This window comes from Schistocerca nitens, chromosome 8, assembly GCF_023898315.1.
Source record: "Schistocerca nitens isolate TAMUIC-IGC-003100 chromosome 8, iqSchNite1.1, whole genome shotgun sequence".
NCBI classification, from domain to species: Eukaryota; Metazoa; Arthropoda; class Insecta; order Orthoptera; family Acrididae; genus Schistocerca; species Schistocerca nitens.
This window is the reverse complement of record NC_064621.1, coordinates 211,049,347-211,076,285: the sequence shown is the minus strand read 5'-3', so window position 1 is coordinate 211,076,285 and position 26,939 is coordinate 211,049,347. Positions and strand designations below refer to the sequence as shown.

Here is a 26,939-nt window from a genome sequence, read left to right as displayed (position 1 = left end):
CTACTGATGGGGCTTCGATTTACATGTCAGAAAGGATGGGGCTTTGATTTACATGTCAGAAAGTAAACATAGGTTGATCTCAACCAGATGTAGGTCCTTATGATGTGAACCTGCAACAGTGTCACAATGTGGAAGGTCTGGGGGTGCACAAGCATTATATGGTCTGCAGCTGCAGAACAAATCAGTGTAGTTGACTTGGTGGCTGGAGGCAGTGACTGTGTTGACAGTGGGAGCCAGATTACACCATATAGGCTTCATTTGGTACTTCAGTTGCATACAGGGACACAGGTTATTGTGCTGTGATGCTGCCAGAAAGAGTAGATGATGATGATGATGTACTATAACTGCCAGAAATGGTTGTAGAGGGTTGTGGGCAATTGAGGCTGCAGTTGGTTGTGAAGCTGACTGAGCAGCTACCTCGAACTTTAGGTATGAGGAGATGCTGGCCCCAGCTTGCAGGAATGATGGACCCAGACCTGGGAGCCCATTCAGGACAGTGATCACTGTGGTATATGTGTGTGATATGGATATGTAATTCTAATTAATCATTTTTGGGCAGTACCTTTTGCCTAAGTGAGTATTGAAGGAGTTAACACTGAATATTACGCTATAAAACATCAGCGACTGAAAATATGTAAAGTATGTTAACTTGCTGATTTCTGTTCCTGAAGTTAGCAATTATTCTTATGGCAAAAGTAGGTGCCTCTAAAGGTCTCATCAGATATACTCTGGTTTTTCCAATTTAAGTTTTTATTAGTATGCACACCCATGAACTTACAGCTTTCTACCTTGTTTATTATTTTTTGTAGGTGAACTGCATTCATAGTAGGTGCATATATTTGACAGTTAGAAAATGAATGAGCTGCCTTTTTTTTATATTTTTTAAAGCTGCTCCATGTGTAAAAAACCAATAACTTTCACAAATACATCATTTAGTATTTTCCCTGTGGGTGCCCCATTGATCAACTCGCCAATAATGTTTGTATTGTTTGCAAAAAGGAGCAATTTTTCTGCTTATTTAACTAAAGTAGTAGATTACTAATATAGGGCAAGAACATTAATAGTACCACAATTGAATCCTGTGAAACACCCATTGTGATTTTTTTCCCAAGAAAATGATTCTGCTTCCCTATTCACGTTACTCAAATGTAATAAATTACTGCTCTCTGTTTCTGAAATAGGCACTAGACCAAGCTTGTCCTGCATTATGTACCTCATAAATACTTAAATTGCTTTAGTAGAGTATTGTGATTTGAGCATTCAAATGTCTTTGCTAGGTCAGAAGATCTCAACCTAATATTTATTTATTTAAAAATTTTATTATGTTCTCAGTGAGTGTATTAACAGTTTCCTCAATAGAGTTTCTTCACATATGGAGGTGCAGTGACCAAAATAGCTATATACAGTTTTCAGCGTGGCATTAGTTACGTAAATATGAAAACAAAATTTTCTTATTCCGTAGGTGACTGCAAGCACTGTTTTTCTACTTGTATATATATATAGGGTATATTGGAGCTGAATGTTAATATAACTTCAGCCCAAACCTCCATGGTAGCAGAAAACATATTTCTAGAGCTCTCTTAAAAGATGTTGGTATGCAAACAAGCGTGGTGATTTTTCTGGAAAATCTGAAATTCTCGTGGAATTAGACTTACAAGGAAAATTCAGGGAAAACCTCAGGGAATTCTGTATTAACTTAGTATTGTAATTTAATTTTATTGAGCTTTATAACTCTCAAATTTTAAAATAATATATATGTCAAAGAATATTCATTATATTGAATATTCTATATAACTCAAAAAACCACTGTTAAACTTCTGCTTATTGGCTAATATGTCGCAGCTGTGAGGAAAAGAGAGTCATTTTTATAATGTGAGATACACTACCCATTTCCCTCACCCCCCCCCCCCCCCCCCGATTATTTCTCAGCAACTTTTTATGATATCATCAACCTGTAATTCTTAGGGATTTCCGCACCCAAATCTGTGTAGCCATCCTGTTAAACCTTGCTTGACAAGGTAATACTGGAACAGAAATGTGGTTACACAATAAGACATAATTAATAACAGTTCTTAACAGTGAGACCACACAATTTACCTAACTTTGGTAGTAATTTGATGCATGAGACTTGAAGTGCAATCCCTAACTTTGCTGGTTCTTGGCAGTGTATGATATTGTTGCTGTGACTAAAATTACCATGCAGACACTCATATTTGACTGTTCTTATTACTCTGCAAATAATGATTGCTAAGTCATAACTGTAGCCTTATGAATGGAACTCGTGAAACTGTGTTCTGTAGCGTAATTACCAGAACTGCTGCACTGTAGGAACTGGGCAGTCTGAAGGAACTGAGTGAGTGGTTCAGGTACAGCAATCTCCCAGGTGGCTGACAACATTATGGGCATATGATTATCAAGTGCTGATGGATGTGGCATGGAAGTAGAGTTTATCTGTAATTACACCAAGCAGGTAGTCTTGTCCACCATTGCCTCTGTGCTGGCACACGAGCCTGTAGCCATGAAGCTGCAAATATTATTGAATATTTGATGGTGCTTGTTTGAAAGATGTATGTTAACATTTGCAATAACATTTGGACATTTACTTTTTAAACATTGCAGTGCTGATTGAGCTGCTCTATGACTATGCGTGGTAGTCATGTCTTTTTCCCATACTTGTATATTGCAATGAGTACCAAATCATTCAATTAATAAAAAAATAAAAAAATTGTTTTCACTGTTGGCAAAATACAGCTTATGGATATACAAGTGGCTTTAAAATTGTCATTAATGTACAGTGTAGTGTGCTATGTAGTTTCTCAGCTGGAGATTGTGCATCATGTTGAGTAACACTTTATTAAGAGAGGAAGATCAATAAAGCATTCTCTTTATTGTACTGTTGAAATTTCCCTAATTATTATATTTATTTTTATTTACAACTATGGATGTAGCCTGTTTTGTAAATTCTTTGTACGTGTCGTCTGTTGAAAATTGTCCATTTACTGGAATCTCCTGATTGCTGTGACTCAACAGCGAACATTGAAAGTCTCTAACCAGCAATTGAAATTGACTACCCTGTGTCATTGTGAGTGGCACTTTTGTTAACACGAAGAGTTGCACGAAAATGATTTCTTATTCGCATAACAGATGGATTATTTCCAACTTGCTCCTCAACGTCCACATATATGTCAATATTCTGCAAGCCACTGTGAAGGGCAATGCAGAGTGTATGTCCCTCTGAACCAATTATTAGGACTTTCCCCCCCCCCCCCCCATTTCATTCACATATTGAGCACAGGAAAAATGACTGTTTAAAATCCTCTGTGCATGCTTAATCTAATCTTATCCTCGGGATCGCTATGGGGTCAATATGTAGGTGCTTGTAGTATATTCATAGAGTCATCATTTAAAGCTGGCTCTTGAAACTTTATGAGTATACTTTCTATAGATAGTTCCCATCTATGTTCAAGTGTTGGCCAGTTTAGTTCTTTCAACATCTCAGTAATGTTCTCCTGTGGATGAAGCAAACCTGTGACCATTTGTGCTGCCCTTCTCGGTATACGTTCAATATCCCCTGCCAGTCCTATTTGGTATTGGTCCCACATACCTGAGCAGTGTTCTAGGATGGGTTGCTCAAGTAATTTGTAAGCAATTTCCTATGTGGACTAATTGTATTTCCCTAGTATTCCACCAATAAACCAGAGTCTGTTACATGCTGTACTCATGAAATATTATATTCATAGAATACTGTGCTTTTTGGTTTGTAAAGTGCACAATTTTACATTTTTGAACATTTAAAGCAAGCTGCCAGTCATTGCACCACTTTGAAATCTTATCAAAATCTGACTGAATATTTTTACAACTTCATTCAGACAGTATTTCATTGTAGATAATTGCATCATCTGTGGAAAGTCTGAGATTACTGTTAGTATTGTCTGCAAGAGTGTTAATATAAAACATGAGCAGCAAGAGACCCAACATACTTCCTTGGGGTAGTTCTACATCCATCGATAACCACCATCCAAGATAACATGCTGCATCCTCCCTACCAAGAAATCCTCAGTTCAGTCACATATTTCTTCTGATACCCTGTATGATTGTACTTTTTATAATAAGTGTAGGTGTGGTACTGAGTCAAATGCTTTTTGGAAATCAAGAAATATTGACCTACTTGACTGCCTTGGTCCATGGCTTTCAGGCTGTCGTGAGAAAGTGCGAGTTAAGTTTCACATGATCTGTGTTTTCAAAATTCATGGTGTTTGACACAGAGGAGGTCATTCTGTTTGAGATACATCATTATGTTTGAGTTCAGAATATCTTCTAAGATTCTATAACAAATGGATGTAAAGGTCAGTAGTTTTGTGGATCACTTTTGCTACCTTTCCTATAGACAGGTGTGACCTGTGCTGTCCTCCAACTGTGGGGCACAGTTTTTGCTCAATGGATCTACAATAGATCATAATTGACAGAGGGACTAACTCAGCTGTGAATTGGGTATAATATCTGATAGGGATTCCATCGTGCCCTGGGGCTTTGTTCAGTTTTAATAGTTTCAGTTGTTTCTCAACGCTACTGACACTAATATTTATTCGCTCATCTTTTAAGTGGAACAATAATTAAGTTGGGGCAACACTCATGGGTTTCCCTTTGTAAAGGAAAATTTTAAAACAGAGTTAAGCAGTTGTGTTATTGCTTTGCTTCTATCAACTTCAATTCCAATCTCACCCAGGAGTGACTGTACTCTAACTTTGGTGCCACTAACAGCCTTTACATATGACTAGAATTATGTTTGGTTTTGTGAAATATCATTTGACAATGTTCTGCTGTTATGGTAGTCACTGAAGAGGTCACACATTTCTCTCATGACTGCCAAGCATGTTTAGTTCAGCATATCTCTCTCTCTCTCTCTCTCTCTCTCTCTCTCTCTCTCTCTCTCTCTCTAGCCCTATGCTATGTTTTATACCTATTATGGTGTATCCCCTCTTTCCTCACATGGTTCTTTACACTGACACCATACCATAGAGGGTCTCTCCCATTATGAACTGTCCTACTAGATACATATCTGTCCAGTGTATGGTCAGTTGTCCTTTTGAACTTGTCATAGTTCCTCTTCAAGCTTCTGTCCTGAGCTAAAAGTTTCAAGTTCCTCATTGAGGTGTGGTACTATTGTTTCTCTGTCTAGTTTGCTGAACATACAAATTTTTCTACTTGTTTTAGTTTCTCTTTCTGTTGTGGTAATCATTTTTGCTATAGTTGCCTCTTGTTCACCGATTCCCATTTCGATGTGGACTTCCTCAAAGAGATCAAGTATGTTTGTTGCCATTAGATCTAATGTATTTCCATCATGAGTGGGATTCTGAACTATCTTTTCTCAGTAGTTTACCAAGAAGGCATTTAGTAAAGCTTCACATGGTGTCCTGTCATGCCCCCACTAACAAAACTATAACTATCCCAATTGATTGTTGGATTTTTAAAGTCTGCTCCAATGATTACAGTATCATTAGTGAACTTATCTACAAGCGAACTGGTGTTTTCTCCAAAGTTTTTGGTTACATCATAAGGAGATGTGGTGGTTGATAGAAGGACCCTATTATAATTTTTTGCACACCCTTCATACTTTATTTTTTTATTTTATTTACATGTCAAGTTCCGTAGAACGAAATTGAGGAGCAAATCTCCAAGGTCATGGAATGTGTCAGTACATGAAATTACAATATGAAAGTAATAACAGATAAAAATAAAATGTTCATAAACCTGAAAAAAGTCAAGCCATAAGTTTAAGTAAACACAATCAACAATTCAACAAGAATCAGCTTAATTTTTCAAAGAACTCCTTGGCAGAATAGAAGGAGTGACCCATGAGGAAACTCTTCAGTTTTGATTTGAAAGTGCTTGGATTACTGCTAAAATTTTTGTATTCTAGTGGTAGCTTATTGGAAAATGGCTGCAGCAGTATACTGCACACCTTTCTGCACAAGAGTTAAGGAAGTCCAATCCAAATGCAGGTTTGATTTCTTCCGATATTAACTGAGTGCAAGTTGCTTACTCTTGGGAATAAGCTAATATTGTTAACAAGAAATGACAGTAAGGAATGTATGTATTGAAAGACCAATGTCAAAATACCTATACTCGTGAACAGGGGTCGACAAGATGATCGTGAACTTACACCACTTATTGCCCAAACTGCCCATTTCTGAGCCAAAAATATCCTTTTAGAATGGGAATAGTTACTCCAAAATATAATACCATATGACATAAGCAAATGAAAATGAGCAAAGTTGACTAATTTTCATGTCAAACGATCACTCACTTCAGGTACTGTTCGAACAAAATCCTGAACTTGGGCTTTCCACGACAGTTTACTATCAATCTGAACACGTAGAAATTTGAACTGTCCAGTTTCACTAATCATATGCCCATTCTGTGAAACTGAAACAACAGGTTTTGTTGAACTGTACGTTAGAAACTGTAAAAACTGTTAGTTTATTTTCTACAAGCCATGAACTTAAATCATTAAGTGCACTATTTGAAACCGAGCCAATGTTGCACACAACATCCTTTACTACTAAGCTAGTGTCATAATCAAACAGAAATATTTAGAGTTACCCATAATACTAGAGTGCATATCATTTATATAAATAAGGAACATGAGTTGCCCCAACACTGATCCCTGGAGCACCCCCACTTGACTGTACCCCATTCAGACTCCACGTCACAACCAATCTCAACACTGTGAATAATGACCTTTTGCTGTCTGTTGTTAAAGTAAGAGGTGAACCAATTGTGAGCTACTTCCCGTATTCTGTAATGGTGCAACTTCTGGAGCAATATTTTGTGATCAACACAATCAAACGCCTTAGTTAAATCAAAAAATATGCCTAGCATTCGAAACCTTCTCTTTAACCCATCCAGTACCTCACAGAGAAAAGAGAATATAGTATCTTCAGTTGTTAAACGACTTATAAAACCAAACTGTACACTTGATAGCAAATCATGTGATATAAAATGATCAATTAGCTGTACTTACACAGCCTTTTCAATAACTTTAGAAAACACTGATGGCATAGAAATAAGTCTACATTATCCCTTTCTTCCTTTTTATGAAGTGGCTTTACTACTGAGTACTTTAATGGTTCAGGAAACTGACTATTCCTAAAGGAAAAATTACAAATATGGCTAAATACAGGGCTAACATGTGCAGCACAGCACTTTAATATCCTGCTAGGCACTGCATCATATCCGTGAGAGTCCTTAGTCTTCAGTGATTTAATTATTGACTCAATCTCACCCTTGTCTGTATCACAGAGGAGTATTTTAGATGTCAATCTCGGAAAACCTTTTGCCGAGAGAGTTGTATGATTCCCTGTAGAAACTAAATTTTTATTTAATTCACTAGCAATGCTCAGAAAGTTATTGTTAAATACTGTACATATATCTGATTTATCAGTAACAGAAATATTTTTATTACAAACTGACTATATCATTGATCTTGTGCTGCTGACCAGACACTTCCTTCACAACCGAGTCTTGGCCAATCTCTCAATCTTCTGTGTCGGTGGATATGAGGTTTTTGTCCATTGCAACAAATACACCAGTTCCATTTCCCATTTGCCTATTCTTTTTCAAGATAACCTTAAACCTTCCCCAAAAATCTCATTGCTATCAGTTTCAGCCTTCAACCAGCTTTCTGTACCTAGTATTATGTGAGCTTCACTGCTTTTCATGAGCGCTTCACACTCTGGCACTTTGTTGCAAATGCTCCAGCAGTGTATTTTAATAGTCTCACCCGTGTGAGAAATTTCTTTGAATTGTACACTGATACTTCTGGGTTTCCCACAGCTATCATTAGCTGGACTGAATGGAGAGTTGCCTAATCTAAAAAAAAAAATCTTGTGCGCACCCCACTTGGTTAGCTGCCTCCGATGTGTAGTGCACACCTGATCTATTTAATTGGGGGCACTACAATTCTCAACCCTATGTCTTAAGTCTAGGAAGTCACAGCCTAGCTTGTCACAGAACCGTCAAAGTCTCTGGTTCAGGCCTCCAATCTGACTATGAACAGGGGGCCACAATCTGTTCTGGGGATAATGCTGCAGTTGCGAGCTTAATTGAAGCACCATGAGCGAGACTGGTGTTCTTATCTCTCTCTGCAAGTCACTGGAATGATCAAAGTGTGACCGTGGAGCCCAGCCAATTAACAGTTTAGAATAGTAACTGTCCCTATCACAGATAAGGTAATGAGAACCCTAATTGTTGTTTCTGACCATAGTCTCAGATTTGAAGAACACACTGTAATGCCCTGTGAGATTAATATGCTAGGCCGAAGTATATAGAAAAGGTTGGAAAAAACAAGGTGGCCTCTCAAGGAACTCCCGACATACATTCTATACCCGGCTGGGCTACAAGTTGTCAAGAGGAAATGGTTGTCAAGAGGAAATGGCCACACCTGCATTGCTGCTGTGTCAGTGACAGTGAATATAAATAACTCACAGTACAGTTAGTGAAAATTAATATTCTGTACAACAGTGATTAATGGACCAAGGAATTCATGGCTTTCCAACCTTGCCAACACTTGCTTACCATTTTTATGTAAAGCAGACAAAGATGGACACCCTGTTATTCTAATGGTCCATCCAGTAAGTTCTCTACAGGGTAACTCATGTCTGCCATGAACTGATCCGGAAGAGAAGAAGAAACTGAGTGAGAATGAGATGAGAAATGCTCCCAGTTTTATTAGCTTGGTTTGAGAAAAACTGTGAGACAGTCTAAGTCTGCATGTTACCAACTTTCTAGTGACCTTGGCGATAGTACCTGTACCCACCATTTAAGCTCATACCAGGCCATTGTCGAGGCGTTCAGTTGGCACTCACTGTGCATGCTGGTGAGGAGTTTTTAACAGATGAGCCACTTTCAAACTGGGCATTGGTCACTTCTCATTAGCCATCATCTTGTTGGTTGTAATTAAATTAACATCTAAAACTGTCAACCTGAAACTTCGGTTATATTGACTCATGTACCTGGAGAAGTTATTCATAGTTCTTTGGTATTTTTGCCAGATACAATATCCAGTGAAGAGCTCTGAGGCCTGTGCATGTACAGATAAAGGCAAGAAAATAGAAATAGGTTGGACACGGGCTGTGCAAAAATCAGATGGCAGTAGGGAAATAAGCTGTGAATTGGAATCCCGAGGCCATTGCAGAAGAGGAAGGCCAAGGGTAATGTGGAAGAGGACACTGTAGAGAGAAGCAACAGGTGTGGGAAGGACACGGGGAGAAGTGAAGGGAATGGCACAAAACTGATTCCACTGACAATGCTTCATCAAAGGCCTATGTGTCTAGTGATTGGAATGAAAGGACTTGTAAGTTAAGTAAGTCCATGTTAATCAAGCTGATACTTTGGGAGCAGTTAACTCGTGTACCAGAGAAAGTTATTAATAGCTCTTCTTTATTTCCAATGCAATGAAACATAAAATGCAATCAAAAAGTTCTTTTTAAAAAATCTGAACTAATTATTATATCAAAAATTAAATTACATGACTATATTGCTTTAATTATTATTGATATGACTGTTTACGGGAAGCTGCTGATATTTAAAGTGCTACAATTGGTTGTGGCTAAGTTGGTAGACCCCATGGCTGCTTTCAAAGGTGGCTGTGCCTTTGATGGGATGGGAAATACCTGTGACAGGAGTGGAGTAGGGCGTAATGGGATGACGTGTGGGGAAGGCCTTGGCTCTAGGTCTTTTTCAGGGATCTGAGGAATGGGGCAAGAGATTGGAAGCAGGGTTGAAATAGGGATGGGAAAGCAGTAGTTTGGGTGGGTAGTGGAAATCCATGGGTGGGTAGTGGAAATCCACTTATCCATTTGGTGAGGGATGGGGAGGATATTTGTCATCTCAGAGCACGATGAGAGAAGGTTGAAACCCTGACAGAGAATGTGATTCAGCTGCTCCAGTCCTGGGTGGTACTTAGTCACGAGGGGAGGCGGAGGGGGGGGGGGCACTCGTTTGTGGCCGGTCATTGCGTATGTGAGGGATGAGGGATGGTAGGTGGCTGGGGAAACAAGGTCTATTAATCAACAATATATGGAGGATAAGTTTGCTGTGTGAAGATCTCTGCTAAAACCTCAGCATATTTGCTAGTGTAACAACCATGTTCCATGGGTGACCAGATTGTATGGAAGGGACTTCTTGGTGTGGAATTGACAGTAGCTGTTGAAATGGAGGTATTGTTGGTGGTTGGTAGGTTTGATGTGGACAGAGGTACCGATGGAGACATGTTTGAGGCAGATGTCGAAACCCAGGAAAGTGGTTTGGTGGGATGAGATGTGGATAGAATGTCCTCAGTCCAGTCAGGAAGATGTCATCAGTGAATATGAATAAGGCGAGGGTTTCGGGATCCTGGGTAGTTAGTGAGGATACCTTCAGACAGCACACTGTAGCAGGTCGGGGTAGAATGACTAGAACAGAGGAGTGAAAAAGCTGTTTTTCTAGTGGTGAGGATGGTAATGGCTCTACCACTGGGGTATTGTGGGTTCAGTGTACTGGCAAGGCTTTTGAGAGGACAATACAAGGAGAAAGTGGCTCCAGCAAGAAGTCAGATGGCTCCAGGAAGCTACAGAAGGTACAGGTGTGCACCTCTGTCCAGTGACGTTGCCCAGTGTTGACCTACACCTTCCATGTTTCATCTGCATGATCAGTCATTATTCTTACTGTCCACAGTGGCAAGAAGCAGTGTCACAAGGATGGCTGTAACTGCTGCCCCAGTAGTGCCAGCATCTTGCATGACTGGCATACCTCGGTAGTGCTGTGTCACACACGGGGCAGCTTTACGCCTTTGTTATGCTGCTGACAGAGCAGTTACATCCTGCCCAGCTGTAGTGAGTGGCAGGCAGCTTAGCGGCAAGAAGAGCATTGGTTCCACACTCATCCCATCCTGCACTGGCCTTACGCAGGAAGAACATTGATGGCTTTACAGCAGTATCCAATACACAGCAGCCACCAATTTGAAGCCCAGCTATGTCGACATCCTGGCTTTTATAAAAAAACAAGGCAGGTCGTCTTGCAGTTGAGACATCATATTTGGTCTGCCAAGCACCATCAAAATGTCTCAAAATGTTGGTTATTGCCCCAGCATCAGGGTTATGGTTGTGGAGCTGCTGGCATGGTGTAAGTGCTGAGCTTGCAGATGTCGGCAAGCGTGTAGTGTTCAGCATTGGGTCCCAGCTTTTGCGCGTACCACTGCAACATGAATAGGTTGGCATGGGATGGTGCCATGAATGTGTGTAAGTGTGTTTTTTCTAAATCTGATGAAATTCTTAGTCTGACAGCTTAGTCTACTTTTCAACGTACTTTTAAATGTGCCTGTTGCCTCTCAGTACCTCCTCTAGGTGGTGAGCAGCAATTTGGCCTAATTCATATTGTTGTTCTCCTGTCCGAATTTTCCTCTGTTTGGTTTTTCCGTATTCTTTAGTTGTGACGTGTTGAATTGAATTATTGACCCTCCTATAAATGACACTTAATGTAGGCTGTTTGTGGAATATTTCTCTACTTTATGCATGTCATGTTTTCTCAGAATAATCAGAGATTCAGGTGGATAATTTTCCAGCTCACAGAACAAAGAATGTTTCTAATAGGTTCATAATATTGCAGAAGTATTTCAGATAGTGATTTCATTATATCCTTTTGATAGGGCAGTGTGGAGAGATCTGTCTGCTCAGCAATCTTCTGATTACAAATATTGAATTATTAAATTAAGCTGTGCAACTCGGTCTTCCTTCAGAAATAATTTTTCAGTTTTGAAGTTTTGCTGTGCCAAATTATGTATCAGAACAGATGCTTTGTTATATCAGATACCTATCCTATCACTATTATCACAGTATGTCATGTAGTATTCTGATGATGGAAAAGTGGAGATGACAGTGATAAACATGCCTTATTCAAGATGTCTCAGCAAAAGTGCAGAAGCAAGTGATGTATATCCTCACACTTTTATTTTTATTTGTTAATGATCGAAACATGGTAATTAAGGAAGGCAGGAATGGGATACGATTGTGGACGGGGCCCGAATCAATTACTATTGGTTTGCTTTGCAATTTCACCCATTTATTTTAATAAATAATTTTTGAAAACAAGCCAGTGAGGTTGCAATCAGAATTTTAAGGCACATAACCAAAATCACGGCTGAAGGCCTTTAATGCTAAAAATGCTAATTATTTAAAATTTAACAAATACATAAAATACAGACAGCCAATAATTTTGAAGACAATCAGGATTTTTAAGGCAAATAACCACTATCATGGCTGAAGGCCTTTAATGCCCAAAATGGCAATTATTAAAAAAATTTAACAAACATACATAAAATAAAGACAACAAATAATTTTTGGAAACAAGCCATTGTGGTCACAATCAGAATTTTAAAGCAAGTAACCACAATCACGGCTGAAGGCCTTTAACTCAAAAATGGCAGTTATAAAAATTTAACAAATATACTGCCAAATAGTGAATGGCATAGCAAAAGTTAATGTAAATACAAACAACAGGTGAGACAAATGATGTAACTTAATAATACAATAATAAAATAAGACACAAGGGCCAGTGACAGACGGTGTTCCAGGAATCGACCTCTGAGTAGGTCACACAAAAAACACTTTCACGAGTGAAAAGAAAGGCAGCCAGGAGTTGCATTCAGATCACAAGATGGTAACTGGAACTAGTGGCAGTCTAACGAGTGACTAATGATAATCTTGATGAGGCTACCTGACATCCAACAAAACAAATGCAAGGTGTAAAATTATGCCAAAGCCGGAACCGGCGGTCTGGGCTCTGCCCGCAGAATACTGTGCTTAGAGCGCCCGGAACAAGAAGGAATGACTACCACTAAGGTAGAAGACACCATCCAAACTACAATCAAGAAGCTGTCAAGCTTACATGCCTCACCAGACCGGTGGCAAGGTGAGGAAATGTACACTGCCATTACATGCACTAGCCCCCAGGGCAGATAACTGGGGCATTAGCGACCACAAGACAGAAAAGTACTGCTGGTTGAACTTAACAATGTTGTTGTTGTTGTTGTTGTTGTTGTGGTCTTCAGTCCAGAGACTGGTTTGATGCAGCTCTCCATGCTACTCTATCCTCTGCAAGCTTCTTCATCTCCCAGTACCTACTGCAACCTACATCCTTCTGAATCTGTTTAGTGTACTCATCCCTTGGTCTCCCTCTACGATTTTTACCATCCACACTGCCTCCCATACTAAATTGGTGATCCCTTGATGCCTCAGAATATGCCCTACCAACTAATCCCTTCTTTTAGTCAAGTTGTGCCACAAATTTCTCTTCTCTCCAATTCTATTCAATACCTCTTCATTAGTTATGTGATCTCCACCCATCTAATCTTCAGCATTCTTCTTTAGCATCAGATTTCGAAAGCTTCTATTCTCTTCTTGTCTAAACTATTTATCGTCCACGTTTAACTTCCATACATGGCTACACTTCATACAAATACTTTCAGAAACGACTTCCTGACATTTAAATCTAAACTTGATGTTAACAAATTTCTCTTCTTCAGAAAAGCTTTCCTTGCCATTGCCAGTCTACATTTTATACCCTCTCTACTTCGACCATCATCAGTTGCTTTGCTCCCCAAATAGCAAAACTCCTTTACTACATTAAGTGTCTCATTTCCTAATCTAATTCCGGCAGCATCACCCAATTTAATTTGACTACATTCCATTATCCTCATTTTGCTTTTGTTTATGTTCATCTTATATCCTCCTTTCAAGACATTGTCCATTCCATTCAGCTGCTCTTCCAGGTCCTTTGCTGTCTCTGACAGGATTACAATGTCATCGGCGAACCTCAAAGTTTTTATTTCTTCTCCATGGATTTTAATACCTACTCCATATTTTTCTTTTGTTTCCTTTACTGCTTGCTCAATATACAGATTGAATAACATTGGGGATGGGCTACAACCCTGTCTCGCTCCCTTCCCAACCACTGCTTCCCTTTCATGCCCCTTGACTCTTATAACTGCCATCTGGTTTCTGTACAAATTGTAAATAGCCTTTTGCTCCCTGTGTTTTACTCCTGCCACCTTCAGAATTTGAAAGAGAGTATTCCACTCAACATTGTCAAAAGCTTTCTCTAAGTCTACAAATGCTAGAAATATAGGTTTGCCGTTTCTTAATCTAGCTTCTAAGATAAGTCGTAGGGTCAGTATTGCCTCACGTGTTCCAACATTTCTGCAGAATCCAAACTGTTCTTCCCTGAGGTCGGCTTTTACCAGTTTTTCCATTCGTCTGTGAAGAATTCGTGTTAGTATTTGGCAGCCGTGGCTTATTAAACTGATAGTTCAGTAATTTTCAGATGTGTCAACACCTGCTTTCTTTGGGATTGGAATTATTATATTCTTCTTGAGGTCTGAGGGTATTTCGCCTGTCTCATAGATCTTGCTCACTAAATGGTAGAGTTTTGTTACGCCTGGCTCTCCCAAGGCTGTCATTAGTTCTAATGGGATGTTGTCTACTCCCGGAGCCTTGTTTTGACTTAGGTCTTTCAGTGCTCTGTCAAACTCTTCTTGCAATATCATATCTCCCATTTCATCTTCATCTACATTCTCTTCCATTTCTATAATATTGTCCTTAAGAACATCGCCCTTGTATAGACTCTCTATATTCTCCTTCCACCTTTCTGCTTGCTTTCCCTTCTTTGCTTAGTACTGGGTTTCCATCTGTATGTAAGAAGCGAAAATCATAAATAGTAATTAGGAGTTCAGAAAGGCCAATCAGATCCGCCTTCCCCAGGTACTCCACTCGCTGCTTTTCACCTCGGTGACACTACGAGCAGCGACACAAACCAGAGTCACTGGGGAGTGACAAGATTTCACAGTGGTGGAGGTTGCTCTATGTGAATTGCAATGCACTCAACTTAAACATGCAGGATCCGGTTTCGACGAGGTCGTGCACCCTCGTGACCACTGCCCTTCGATCCGGCAGTCCGTACACGCCACCAGCGGTTCCAGGCGTGTTGTCGCTCTGTGCAGACCTCGCTGCCCCTGTGTCCCCAACTGAACTCCACACTCACACCACACAGAAGAAAAACGAGGGCAGCAGAACTACATATTGATAAGCACTGCTGCTGCCACTAGCAGATAGGCAACACTTATGAAACCGAGTGGCACCAGTGAACACAAGAAGAAGACAAACAATGCAACCGTGCCAACTAAATGATACGGTCTGGCACCAACACGAGCCACAGCACGGCTCAATGATCAATAACATTAACAACATATAGCCTCATAATTTGAAAAAAAAAATTCAAAATATGAGATTGTCAAAACTCTCTTTCTTCTGTAAGGGTCAGTTTTACAAACAATTTACTAATTTTCAAGATCAGCATAGTTCACATACTACAAAATCTAATTTATGCATACTAATCACAGATACTGATTTTTAAACACTTATAGTTGTTTGTCAGAATGTTAGCAGTACATCATTTTAGTACCACTTTCTGACATGTTATTGTAAACAAAAATGTCACGGTATCCTCTGAATATTCACATTTGCTTGTTCTGTCTTTCAGGTGGGCACACAATATATGTTGCTGTAGACAACAAGGCTGTCCAGTATAATACAATGCAAGATCTGCGTTCTTATCCTGTGACAATATTACTGTATGGAAACATACTTTTCCTTGGAATGGAATCAGGTAACGTAAACAACACACACGTTATGTAATCATTGATTCAGTACTTTTTATTTATTTTTAATGCTTGGAAAGCTAATCATGGCAGATTTGGTAGCAGAATATGTTGTACTGGCAGCCAGCTTGTTAATTTTTTCCATTAGATGTTGAAGTTTACCTGCATTAAAGACAAGCAGTAAAGTACCTTCAGCAAAAGAAAGGTAGTTCAGATATATTCCATTAACTAGTAGTCCATCTTCTTTCCTCCGGTTTTTAGTTCGAAATTTTCCACTATTGCTCTGGATAGTAGTTTTTGTGGCATGGAATCTTCATTCGAAGTTTCCTCTTTCAGTTTTGAATTATCTGCTATCATGATGAAGACTGATAGAACTTTAACTTTATTGTATATATTCTTCAGTGTACTGGCATAATTGAGTCAAAAACTGTCTTAAAATCTTGAATTCATACAAAATGTATATTCATATTCATTGTTCTGTTCCATAATTCCATTCACAACTTGAAAACAGTCCATTGTGCTGCATGACTTCAAAAACAAGCTTGTTCCTTTGCATGACTGCGATCTGATGCTTTCCCTATGCCGTTAGTGGTCATTTTAGTGAATATGTTGTGCAATACTGGGAGGAGACATATGTCTGTGATGTTTTATTTCTTCTCCTTATCCTTTAGTGTGAAATAGAATAATTGCAATATTGTTCCAGTTTTGGAGAATTGCCTTCTACTGCTGACATTCTGTAAATAATTTTGAAGGATCCTTTTGTATTATTTTTCTTCCAACTTCAACCATTTCTCTTGAGGCACTAGCCTTACTTCTTGCTTGAATGACTTTATACACCATCTGGTGTTACTTTCAGAGTATCATTAGCTTCATTAATAACTATCAGTGTTGGTAATCTCTTGATGTCTCATTGTTGTGTCAGGTGTGAGCTCAGTTTGGGAGCGACTCAGTATCACAGTCATTGTAACTGGGTATGTAGTATTCTTTTGGTGCATGCCCAGAGTTGATTTCTATGGTGATAGATCTGATTTGGTCCTGCCACAACATCAGACATTTGATGCCCTCTGTGGCCATAACCATGTCCGGTGTCCACCCTGGCTTCAGCTGGACATGCAAGCCCAGACTAGATTGTCTCAGCAGTAATAAATATACGTTAGGTGAACCTAGGCTTGCAGTGCAAGACACAACAGGTCAAGTAACATTTGCGGTCGTCACCCTTGTAATAATCTGGTGGAGGTCATTGACTGCTCAGATCAGGGGTGCACCAATGCTATGCCAGGAAATGAGTAAGGATGTAGTCAGAGAGTGTTGTTAACACAAACTTCTGCATCTGAGAGAAGAAAAAAAATCCAACACTATTGCATATATCATTGTATTGGTACAAGTGACAGTAATATAACTAGTATACCTCATAAGTGCTGTTAATTTGACATGACCGATCCATTTTGGAACATATGTAAATCATGATAGTAAAGTTCTAAGTAGTTTTGCAAAGAGTAGCTATGAATTGCTTACATCAAAATAGCTGATATCTTTCCATCATAAACTATTGTATAAAAACAATAATACACTCATTCTGTTGATGATAATGTGGGTTGGGAGGGGGGGTTATGGGATGCTACTTTGTAATTGACTTGAAGGCAAGAAAAACATTTACAGGTGAACGTTTATAGGGGTATCAGTACAGCAATCATTGTTGGTGACGTCATTCATTACATAGCTTCCATACTTTGAGCTAATATGACACAACTGGGCTGGACTGGACCACACATCTAATAACCAACACTCTCCCAGATTTTGTGAAACTGTGTCCCACAGGATAATAATATTTATGGTCATTAGAGAGACCTTTGGCTTTTCATTAAATTACAAACGAACTACAGTGGCACTTGCAGCACACGTTGGGTTGTCATTGATCAGCGAGATAAATCCTTTCCTTGTCTTCAGCTGTCATTATACAGACACATTACAGAGTCTATGACAACTTGCAGTTCAAAAGTGGTATAAGACTGATATATCTTCTACAGTTTCTTTATTGGTTGATGAAATATAATCAGTTTCACTTTTAATTCTGTTTAATATTTGCCAAGTACTTTTTCCCCTGTCTGGAACATTGTGTTAGAGCAAACACGTTCATGGCAAATTCTACTAATGTATGATCTCTGTGATTCTTGGTACAAAGCTTGCAGTGGACAAATTTTCCTTCTGTTTTGCTCTTGCTTTCACATTAAAATCTCCCATTAGCATCCTGTAGTTTGATAGATCCATTTAGCAATTATTATAACTCTTTGTAGAAATCTTGTCTATCCTCATCAAAAGGTGAGCATATTGGTGCACAGACCTTAAATTTGCTTGTTTACATCAAAGCCTAAACCTGACTTTCCTTATTATTCTGTTCTTCTGTAGTAAAGCGGTTGTCCTCATTTTAATTTTGTTTGGTCTTCATTTTTTGCCATACTTCTGATAATCCTTCTATATACCATTTGGTCTACTTTGATTTCTCTTCCAAGTACACTAACCTATTTTCATTTCTGTGGTTCTGCAAAGTATTGGTCCTAAACAAAGATTAGTAGATGCAGTTAGAGTGTTAGGTTCTTATTAGTGTTTATTTAGTCAAATCTCATGTTGCAAGGTGTAGACAAATATTTAGTTGGGTGTTTCACGTGGCCTGAAGCAATTGTCTACATTCCATCAGTTCATTATTCTTTCAGCTTGGCGGGCAAACTGACACTTCAAGAATTTGTATGTGACTGCAGGACTTTCAATAACCCTACCCATGGTTAACCTGTCATAGTTGGAAGATTTTTGTGGATATGTTAGCAGATGTAAACTGTGACAGAGTTACACTTACAGCAATTTCACGTTACATATTATTATGTTCTCTTGCATAGTCAGCTATATTTGTGGCACATTTTGATTTTCTTTGTCACAACTTTTACTGCCACCTCTGGGCAGTTTTTCCAGTCATGCTATTGCAGACATTTCCATATTTCCTTTTGGAGTAGCATTCTCAGACCTATCTTATACCTTTAAATATGATATACTCACACACACTTATGTTTGGTTTTTTTTTTTTTTTTATTTCACTTCCTTTTTATAGTTGTTTTCTTTCAGTAGTTCCATGTCCTGTTGTGGTGTATATGTTCTTAATACAGAAATGTGCTTAATATTTATGTCACCTTGAAAGATATTGTATCATTTCTTTATTTCTTTTTTCAGGTGATGTAATTCTTTATTTGTTTAAGGATCCAGAAGATCTGTTGAATTTGGATTTAAAAAACCACCACAGGCGCTTTTCATTCCAGCATAGTCCTGTTTCAGCTCTTGACATAGTTGAGTACGACACCTGCACTGCAATAGTAGTAGGAACTTTGAAAAATGTTTATTGTGTTAATCTTGTGTATTAAGTATGTACAGTACCCGTAAGCTCAAAGGGACTATCAGTTAAGACGTTCTGTAATTATTTTCTCTGTCTGTGAGATGATTCAGTGTTCCCTTAAACTTATTAGTCAAGATTATTTATTCCAGAAGAATGTTTTTGTTCTTAATGGTCTTTTTTTACTGAATTTGTCTGTGTGTGTGTGTGTGTGTGTGTGTGTGTGTGAGAGAGAGAGAGAGAGAGAGAGAGAGAGAGAGAGAGAGAGAGAGTTTGTTTGTGTGTGTTTTAAAGAAAAGTTGTCCTTTTTTTTATTTTTATTTTTTTTATAATATGGTGCTAAGAAAATATGTCAATACAGAGACCAGCCTAACAGCACAATAAAAGTAAGGTAATATTGTCTGTTTGCTCCTTTCCCCCTGAGTCTATCCTCTCTAATAAATCTGTATCTTTGCCTGGGAGAGAAAGCACTATGCTCAATATTTTCTTTGTAGCATCTCACCAAAGTTGGTGTTTCTTTTTTTTTTTTTTTTAAATGATGGATGTGAGATATTTAGGAACTTTATACAAAATAGCTGCTGCTTTTGAAAATTGCTTTATTTTTATTTTTAAAGAATGTGTATGTAACTGATTTGTGATGGCTTTGTATGTAAGACAAACACTGACATATTTAATTCTGTCTCTATATTTTCATAACCATCTTCATTGATGCACACATAAACAAAGAGTTCAAATTTCAGTGATTGATTATGCATTTGAATTAAATATGCCGATTTCAGCTCACAGAAAACTCTTTGGGAGTCGCACACATTGCAGAAGTTTGCTAGAGGGGGATGAAATTTCAAAAAAATTTGGTCAAGTAGAATGATTACCGAGTCAGTATAGAATATCTGTAGACTACAATCAAGAAAAGGGAAAAGCAATTGGAAACTGTATTGAAAGACAATTAGTAGCATGCAGGTTATTAACATAAGCAAGCAAGTTGGAGAAAATGATACGGAAACACTGAACTAATAAATTAAAAAGCATGTTAGTACTCCAAATTACTTGAAATGAAGTTAAATGGTGTATGTGGTTTATCCAGCAGTAATGTATCTCCTTTTTCTCACAGCAACAGAAATTGCTTCATTCAATTTTAGAAAGCCTAGTGGTGTTTGCTACCATCCATTCATAAATATCATTAATAGGCCAATGAAAGAATTGTCTGAAATGATTTATATGGAAATTTTCATCATGTTTATAGTTTCCAGATCACCAAAGACATCAGTAAACAAAAAGCAGCAAAATGACTGTGTAAAGTTAGTTGTATCACAAGGAAAACTCACGTGGGGGAAAACTAAAATTACAAGGAGACAGAATGGCTGGCAAAAGCTTACCTTCAGGAGGCTAAATTCCTGTTGGACACCTGTAAATGTAGAAAAGCTGTTCCACCTTTCAGAACTGTTAGTTCCTGCCACAGAAATAGGTAGTTGGTAGATTAGAAATGAGGGGCAGTTCACACAGACCCAAGGTTGAAAGGGATCCACCTATTGTGGGGAGAAGGTGAGACAAAGATCAAGGTCTGTTAGTTACTTACGTTTTCCAAAGATCATATTCACAATAAAAATTATAATGTGTGAAAAAAGATTGCATAAACAATTTAAACAATGTATACGTATTTAGTAGTTTGATGTGGGAATGGTCTATAGCCTCCATGTAATTATTAAACATGGTAATTACCACTTATGAGTGCCAATTTTTTTTAATTTATTGTAATTGCAATTTCGAGTATTGCTCATTTTCAAGCAAAAATTATAAATACAGATATGCACTCAGACATAAATACAGCCATTATTTCAAACTTCAAATAAGTATGATGGTGCCTGACCACAGAATAAACTGATGTACATAAAGCTAAGCCAAAACCACAATGGACAAAGGAGGTAAGTATACTTTAGCTTATTTTGCAGAAATGAAGTTCTGTTTAATCCAATATCATTCAGTTTCCACTTTAATTCACACTGATTATTTATGTCGAGTACTGAAATCAAATGAATATGTGCCTCTTGCTCCAGGTTCAGGGACTCCTCAAAATGATATTGAACACACCATATTTACCCGAGTATAAAACAACCCTGATTATAAGATGATCCCCTTTTTTTCACCCGGCTTTTCGAGAAAAATTTATTTTTAACATATTCGGACTAATCAAAATTACGAACTTTTTTATTGACATAAAGTATATGAATAAAATGTTAACATTATACATATTCCAAATTTATGCCCTTTATTGATTGATGCATTTTCAAAATACAAGGGGAAATAAAATAAATGAATAGAAATGGTTTACATAATTTTGTGGACTGTTTTATTGTCTACATTTTTCACTTACTAACCCTATCATCTGTCATATTTTTTAATCGTCATCCTAATAGCGTAGCTCTAAAATTTATATCTTCATTGTCACAAAAATGTGTTGGTTTTTTCTGAAGATGTTGGAGTTTTTGAAGCTGTGGTTACCTTGTGGGCCTGAAAACACAGCTGTTTTTATCTGAATACATACTGGATTTCACTTCTGTGCTGACATGTGAAATGCTACAATGCCTCTTGCTTTCAAACTTATTGTCTGCCTGCCACTCTCTCATTGGCTGCATAGAACCAGAAGATGACACACCCCCTTTCATCCCATCATATGCATGGTGAGCATCAACAACATTGCAGTGCAAAACACTCGAGTACTCCAGTGGCCCCTATCTAGACCTTTACCATCTCCTGCAGAAATGAATGCTGTAGTAGTGTATCTCTCCAATTTTAAAGTCAATTCAGTTCTGACTGCAAATGGATTCAAGTAAACTGCAGTTTAAATGTGGTAGATGTTCCTGAAAGGCAAAGTGTACTATATACATTCCCATTGTTGGCAACATGATGTCGTTTGCTGCTCACTTGAAGTATCCTGAACTTTGAACACTTCAACAAGAAACACATGAGCATGTAGTTCATCTATATTTAAGAACATAATAAATTCAACACAAATGGACTTTGTTGACTGTCAAAGAAGCAAGTAACAAATTTTGAAATTTTTTCTTAACAGGGAAATAAGTTCACAACTAAATCCAAGTAGTTAGAACAACAAAAGGAAGGCTTTCACAGTCAGAGTTCATTCTCCACTAGTTGACTACCAAATGTTTAAGTCCTCACACTCCTTGAGCAGAGCACATTAGAATAGATTAACACTTAAGTTACAGTATGTACAAGTTCACAGTCTCTACAGACTTGCCAAGTGAGTCTTACAGAATACCAACTGGCCCACAAGCAGGGTCCCTGGTGGCAGCAGTGGCAGAATGGTGAGCGGTACTGGATCCGGAGCAGACTTCCTCTATTGGCTGGCTTCTTCGTAAATGCTGTGATGGTCACAGATACGGTCCTAAATGCCCACATGTCATTCTTGTTGCATCTTTTCTTTCTCTTTTATTAATCCAACCTGGTAAGTATTCCAGACTGATGAACAGTGTTCCAGAATTGGTCTTACAAGTGTTTTGTAAGCCACTTCTTTTGACGATGAATTCCTTAAGACTCTTCCAATGAAGCTCAACCTGACATCATCTTCTCCTACAAACAGTTTTATGTGATTATTCCACTTTTAGGCCTTTCTGCTGTCCGAATAATATCTCAGCTCTGCATTTTAAAATCTTTTAAACAATGTTTTGGTTTTGCATAATGTTTTGTCCTACTTTTGAGCCACTTAAAGTGAATGTGTTATCAGTTTCTTACATTCATTTCTCATTTTCTTGGAAATGGGAGCAGTAGTTTATGCTTTCACATACATTTTTAATTATGGGTCATATGTTGTCAATTATATTATTTCTTAAAAAGCATTATTCAGAACTATCGATAACTTACAGTTGAAAAATAATGTAATAAGAGACACATTCAGGTTTCAAATAGTCGGGCATCAGATTAATGGTCCAACCTCCATAATACCTTTTTTCAATGTCTTTCAATGTACCATGTTCCTCACTGTAAACTGCAAAATTGTGAGGAAAATGATCTGTGTGAAAATGTAAAAATACAATTTAACACTCATGTTGCAGCCATGAACTTAGAAAGTTTCCAGTGCTTTTTTAACCATTTCCTTGTAATATGGACTCAAGTGGTTACCCAAAAAGCATATACATAACATTTTCATAAGTTTCGTTCATGTGAATAGAAAGAGCAACAGAAATAGATCCGACGAGATTTCCATTGTGGAATAACAAACCTTTAAAACTAGATTGCGAGGAATCAATAAAGCGACCACTAAGAGGCTTGATAGTTCACACTGAGCCACTCTACCAGTCCTGGTATCTCATTGCAGTGAACCATGGTGTTTAGAGAAGAAAGATATGATATCGTTGTTCCATAAAAACACGGGAGAACTGCCGAATATCAGTAACGTCCTGCCACGATATTTCAGCACAGAGTCTTCTGGCCATCTTCAGGTGAGTACCACTGTAGTAGTACTGGCGAGTACGCACTGAGCTCCGCTATTTAAAGCTGTACTGAAGTGAAAATGCGCGTGCGCTGCTCAGCGTGCGCATTCATAACAGCTCCGTGCGCTGCGCCTCGCACCCTCCACGGTGAAAGCCTGGTGTATCGGTATCAGGTCGATTTCCATCTTTATGCAGATAATTACGTCGACTAGGAAGTTTCTCTATAACAGGATTCCAAGCAGAGTTTAGCTGACAACCGCTATCTCGATTGATGAGAGTCTCGTTGTCAGACAATCTTATTTCCACAGATTCATTGATAATTGAGCTCCAAAAGTTTGATGTATGGGCCAAAATTTTTGTGTCGTCGTAATTCATGGAATGGTCTGTGGAAATACATGTTCGGCGATTGCGGACTTGGTGAGTTGGAGAAGGCGAGTATGCCGTTGGTGTCCCACAATGCATTCCTGCACAGTTCGTGTTGTTTGCCCTATATATGATTTGCCGCATTCACACGGAATTTTGTAAACACCTGATTTACGCAGGCCCAGGTCGTCTTTAACGGATCCCAGCAGTGATGAAATTTTGGAAGGAGGGCGAAAGATGACTCTCACTTGATACTTTCTCAATATTCTGCCTATCTGTGAAGAAATATTCCCAATAAATGGTTGATAAACAGTCGACCTGAAGGCCTCTTCCTCTTCCTCTTCCTCTTCCTTGTTCCATCGTTTGTAGGTCTTCATCACTCTGTTCACTTGCCTAGGTGAAAAGCCATTCTTCAAAAATACTTTTTGCCGGTGTTCCAGTTCCGCTTGAAGACTGTTGGTGTCAGAGATAGTATGGGCACGGTGGATCAAGGTTTTGAGAACGCCCATTGTTTGTGCTGGATGGTGGCAACTAGTAGCTTGCAGATACAGGTCTGTATGAGTGGGCTTTCTGTACACCGAGTGACCAAGTGTGCCATCACTCTTCCGTCGTACCAAGACATCTAAAAATGGCAACTACCATCTTTCTCTATCTCCATGGTAAACTTTATGTTTTCATGTATGGAGACGGTCCAGACCATGAGGCCACACTATAAAAGTGTCGTCAACGTACCACCAAAATACTGTCGGTTTAAAAGTGGCAGAGTCGAGTGTTCTCTCCTTAAAATCCTCCATAAAAAGATTGGCCACCAGGGGAGACAAAGGACTCCCCATGGCGACACCGTCAGATTGTTCGTTAAATTTGTTGTTAAATATAAAATACGTAGAGGAGAGAGTGTACTCAAACAACGGTGTAATGTCTGCACCAAACATATTGCCAATGAGGTGTAGTGAGTCCACCAGAGGCACCTTTGTGAAAAGTGAAAGCACATCAAGACTGACCAATAAGTCGTTACTTTGCAGTTGTAGTGACTGAAGTCAACTGATAAAATCACCAGAATTCTTTATGTGATGTGCACACTTGCCTATCATTGGTTTGAGCAAAGATGCCAAGAATTTTGCTAGGTCGTAGGTGGCTGCTCCAATGTTACTCACAATTGGACGTAATGGCACATTTTCCTTGTGGATCTTAGGCAGTCCATATAGCCTAGGTGGAACTGAACTGTTTGGTTTCAGTCTCTTGATGACCTCCTTCGGTAGAGAACTATTTGATAAAAGTTCTGCTGTTTTTCGCACCACTCGGCTCGTGGGATCCTTATCAATTTTGTGATACGTTGAATCACATAATAAAACATTGATCTTATTAATATAGTCATCCCTTGGTATGAGGACAGTAGCGTTTCCTTTGCCAGATTTTAAGACTACTGTATCCACATCTGCTCGTAAGTTACGGAGGGCTATTCTCTCCATGGGCGAGATGTTACTCTTCATTGGTGCACCCCTGGTCAATACACGGCAAGACTCTCGACGAACTTCCTCCGCTTCATCTGTATCAAGACTGGGTACAGCTTCTTCGATGGCTCTGATGAAATCCACTAGTGGCAGTGAAACAGGTGTGGGAGCAAAATTCAGTCCTTTTGCTAGCACAGACAGGCAACGGCCTTGCCGCAGTGGATACACCGGTTCCCGTGAGATCACCGAAGTTAAGCGCTGTCGGGCGTGGCCGGCACTTGGATGGGTGACCATCCAGCCGCCACGCACTGTTGCCATTTTTCAGGGTGCACTCAGCCTCGTGATGCCAATTGAGGAGCTACTCTACCGAATAGTAGTGGCTCCGGTCAAAGAAAACAATCATAACGACCGGGAGAGCGGTGTGCTGACCACACACCCCTCCTATCCGCATCCTCAACTGAGGATGACACGGTGGTCTGATGGTCCCGATGGGCCACTTGTGGCCTGAAGACGGAGTGCTTGTTTGTTTGTGCTAGCACACACACAGTCGCATCATCTAAAGTTTTCTCTGATGCCGACAGTCTTCAAGCAGAACTGGAACACCGGCAAAAAGTATTTTTGAAGAATGGCTTTTCACCTAGGCAAGTGAACAGAGTGATGAAGACCTACAAACGACGGAACAAGGAAGAGGAAGAGGAAGAGGCCTTCAGGTTGACTGTTTATCAACCATTTATTGGGAATATTTCTTCACAGATAGGCAGAATATTGAGAAAGTATCAAGTGAGAGTCATCTTTCGCCCTCCTTCCAAAATTTCATCACTGCTGGGATCCGTTAAAGACGACCTGGGCCTGCGTAAATCAGGTGTTTACAAAATTCCGTGTGAATGCGGCAAATCATATATAGGGCAAACAACACGAACTGTGCAGGAACGCATTGTGGAACACCAACGGCATACTCGCCTTCTCCAACTCACCAAGTCCGCAATCGCCGAACATGTATTTCCACAGACCATTCCATGAATTACGACGACACAAAAATTTTGGCCCATACATCAAACTTTTGGAGCTCAATTATCAATGAATCTGTGGAAATAAGATTGTCTGACAACGAGACTCTCATCAATCGAGATAGCGGTTGTCAGCTAAACTCTGCTTGGAATCCTGTTATAGAGAAACTTCCTAGTCGACGTAATTATCTGCATAAAGATGGAAATCGACCTGATACCGATACACCAGGCTTTCACCGTGGAGGGTGCGAGGCGCAGCGCACGGAGCTGTTATGAATGCGCACGCTGAGCAGCGCACGCGCATTTTCACTTCAGTACGGCTTTAAATAGCGGAGCTCAGTGCGTACTCGCCAGTACTACTACAGTGGCACTCACCTGAAGATGGCCAGAAGACTCTGTGCTGAAATATCGTGGCAGGATGTTACTGATATCTGGCAATTCTCCCGTGTTTTTATGGAACAATCAGTATGCCGGGAAAGCTTTAAACATCACATGATATGATATCCTTTTCTGTTTTTGTGACCCATACAGAAGTTGTCCCAAGTGCAAGCATATTTTTGAATTTGATTCTTGGACCTAATGCTCCTGCACTTTCTTTTGATT

At 39.1% G+C, this 26,939-nt stretch overlaps 1 protein-coding gene and 1 pseudogene across 1 annotated transcript in view; both read left to right on the top strand.

Moving 5' to 3' along the window:
• LOC126198605 (uncharacterized) overlaps positions 1-19,588 on the top strand; it is a 92,204-nt gene extending 72,616 nt beyond the window's left edge. Inside the window, exons 6-7 of the mRNA XM_049935057.1 lie at positions 15,574-15,699; positions 18,911-19,588. Coding sequence (XP_049791014.1) covers positions 15,574-15,699; positions 18,911-19,098 — 314 coding nt within the window. The 3' untranslated portion in view covers positions 19,099-19,588. The remainder of the gene's footprint in view (positions 1-15,573; positions 15,700-18,910) is intronic.
• A 5,941-nt stretch (positions 19,589-25,529) lies between these two features.
• LOC126200032 (5S ribosomal RNA) lies at positions 25,530-25,646 on the top strand (annotated as a pseudogene).
• Positions 25,647-26,939: the final 1,293 nt, after the last annotated feature.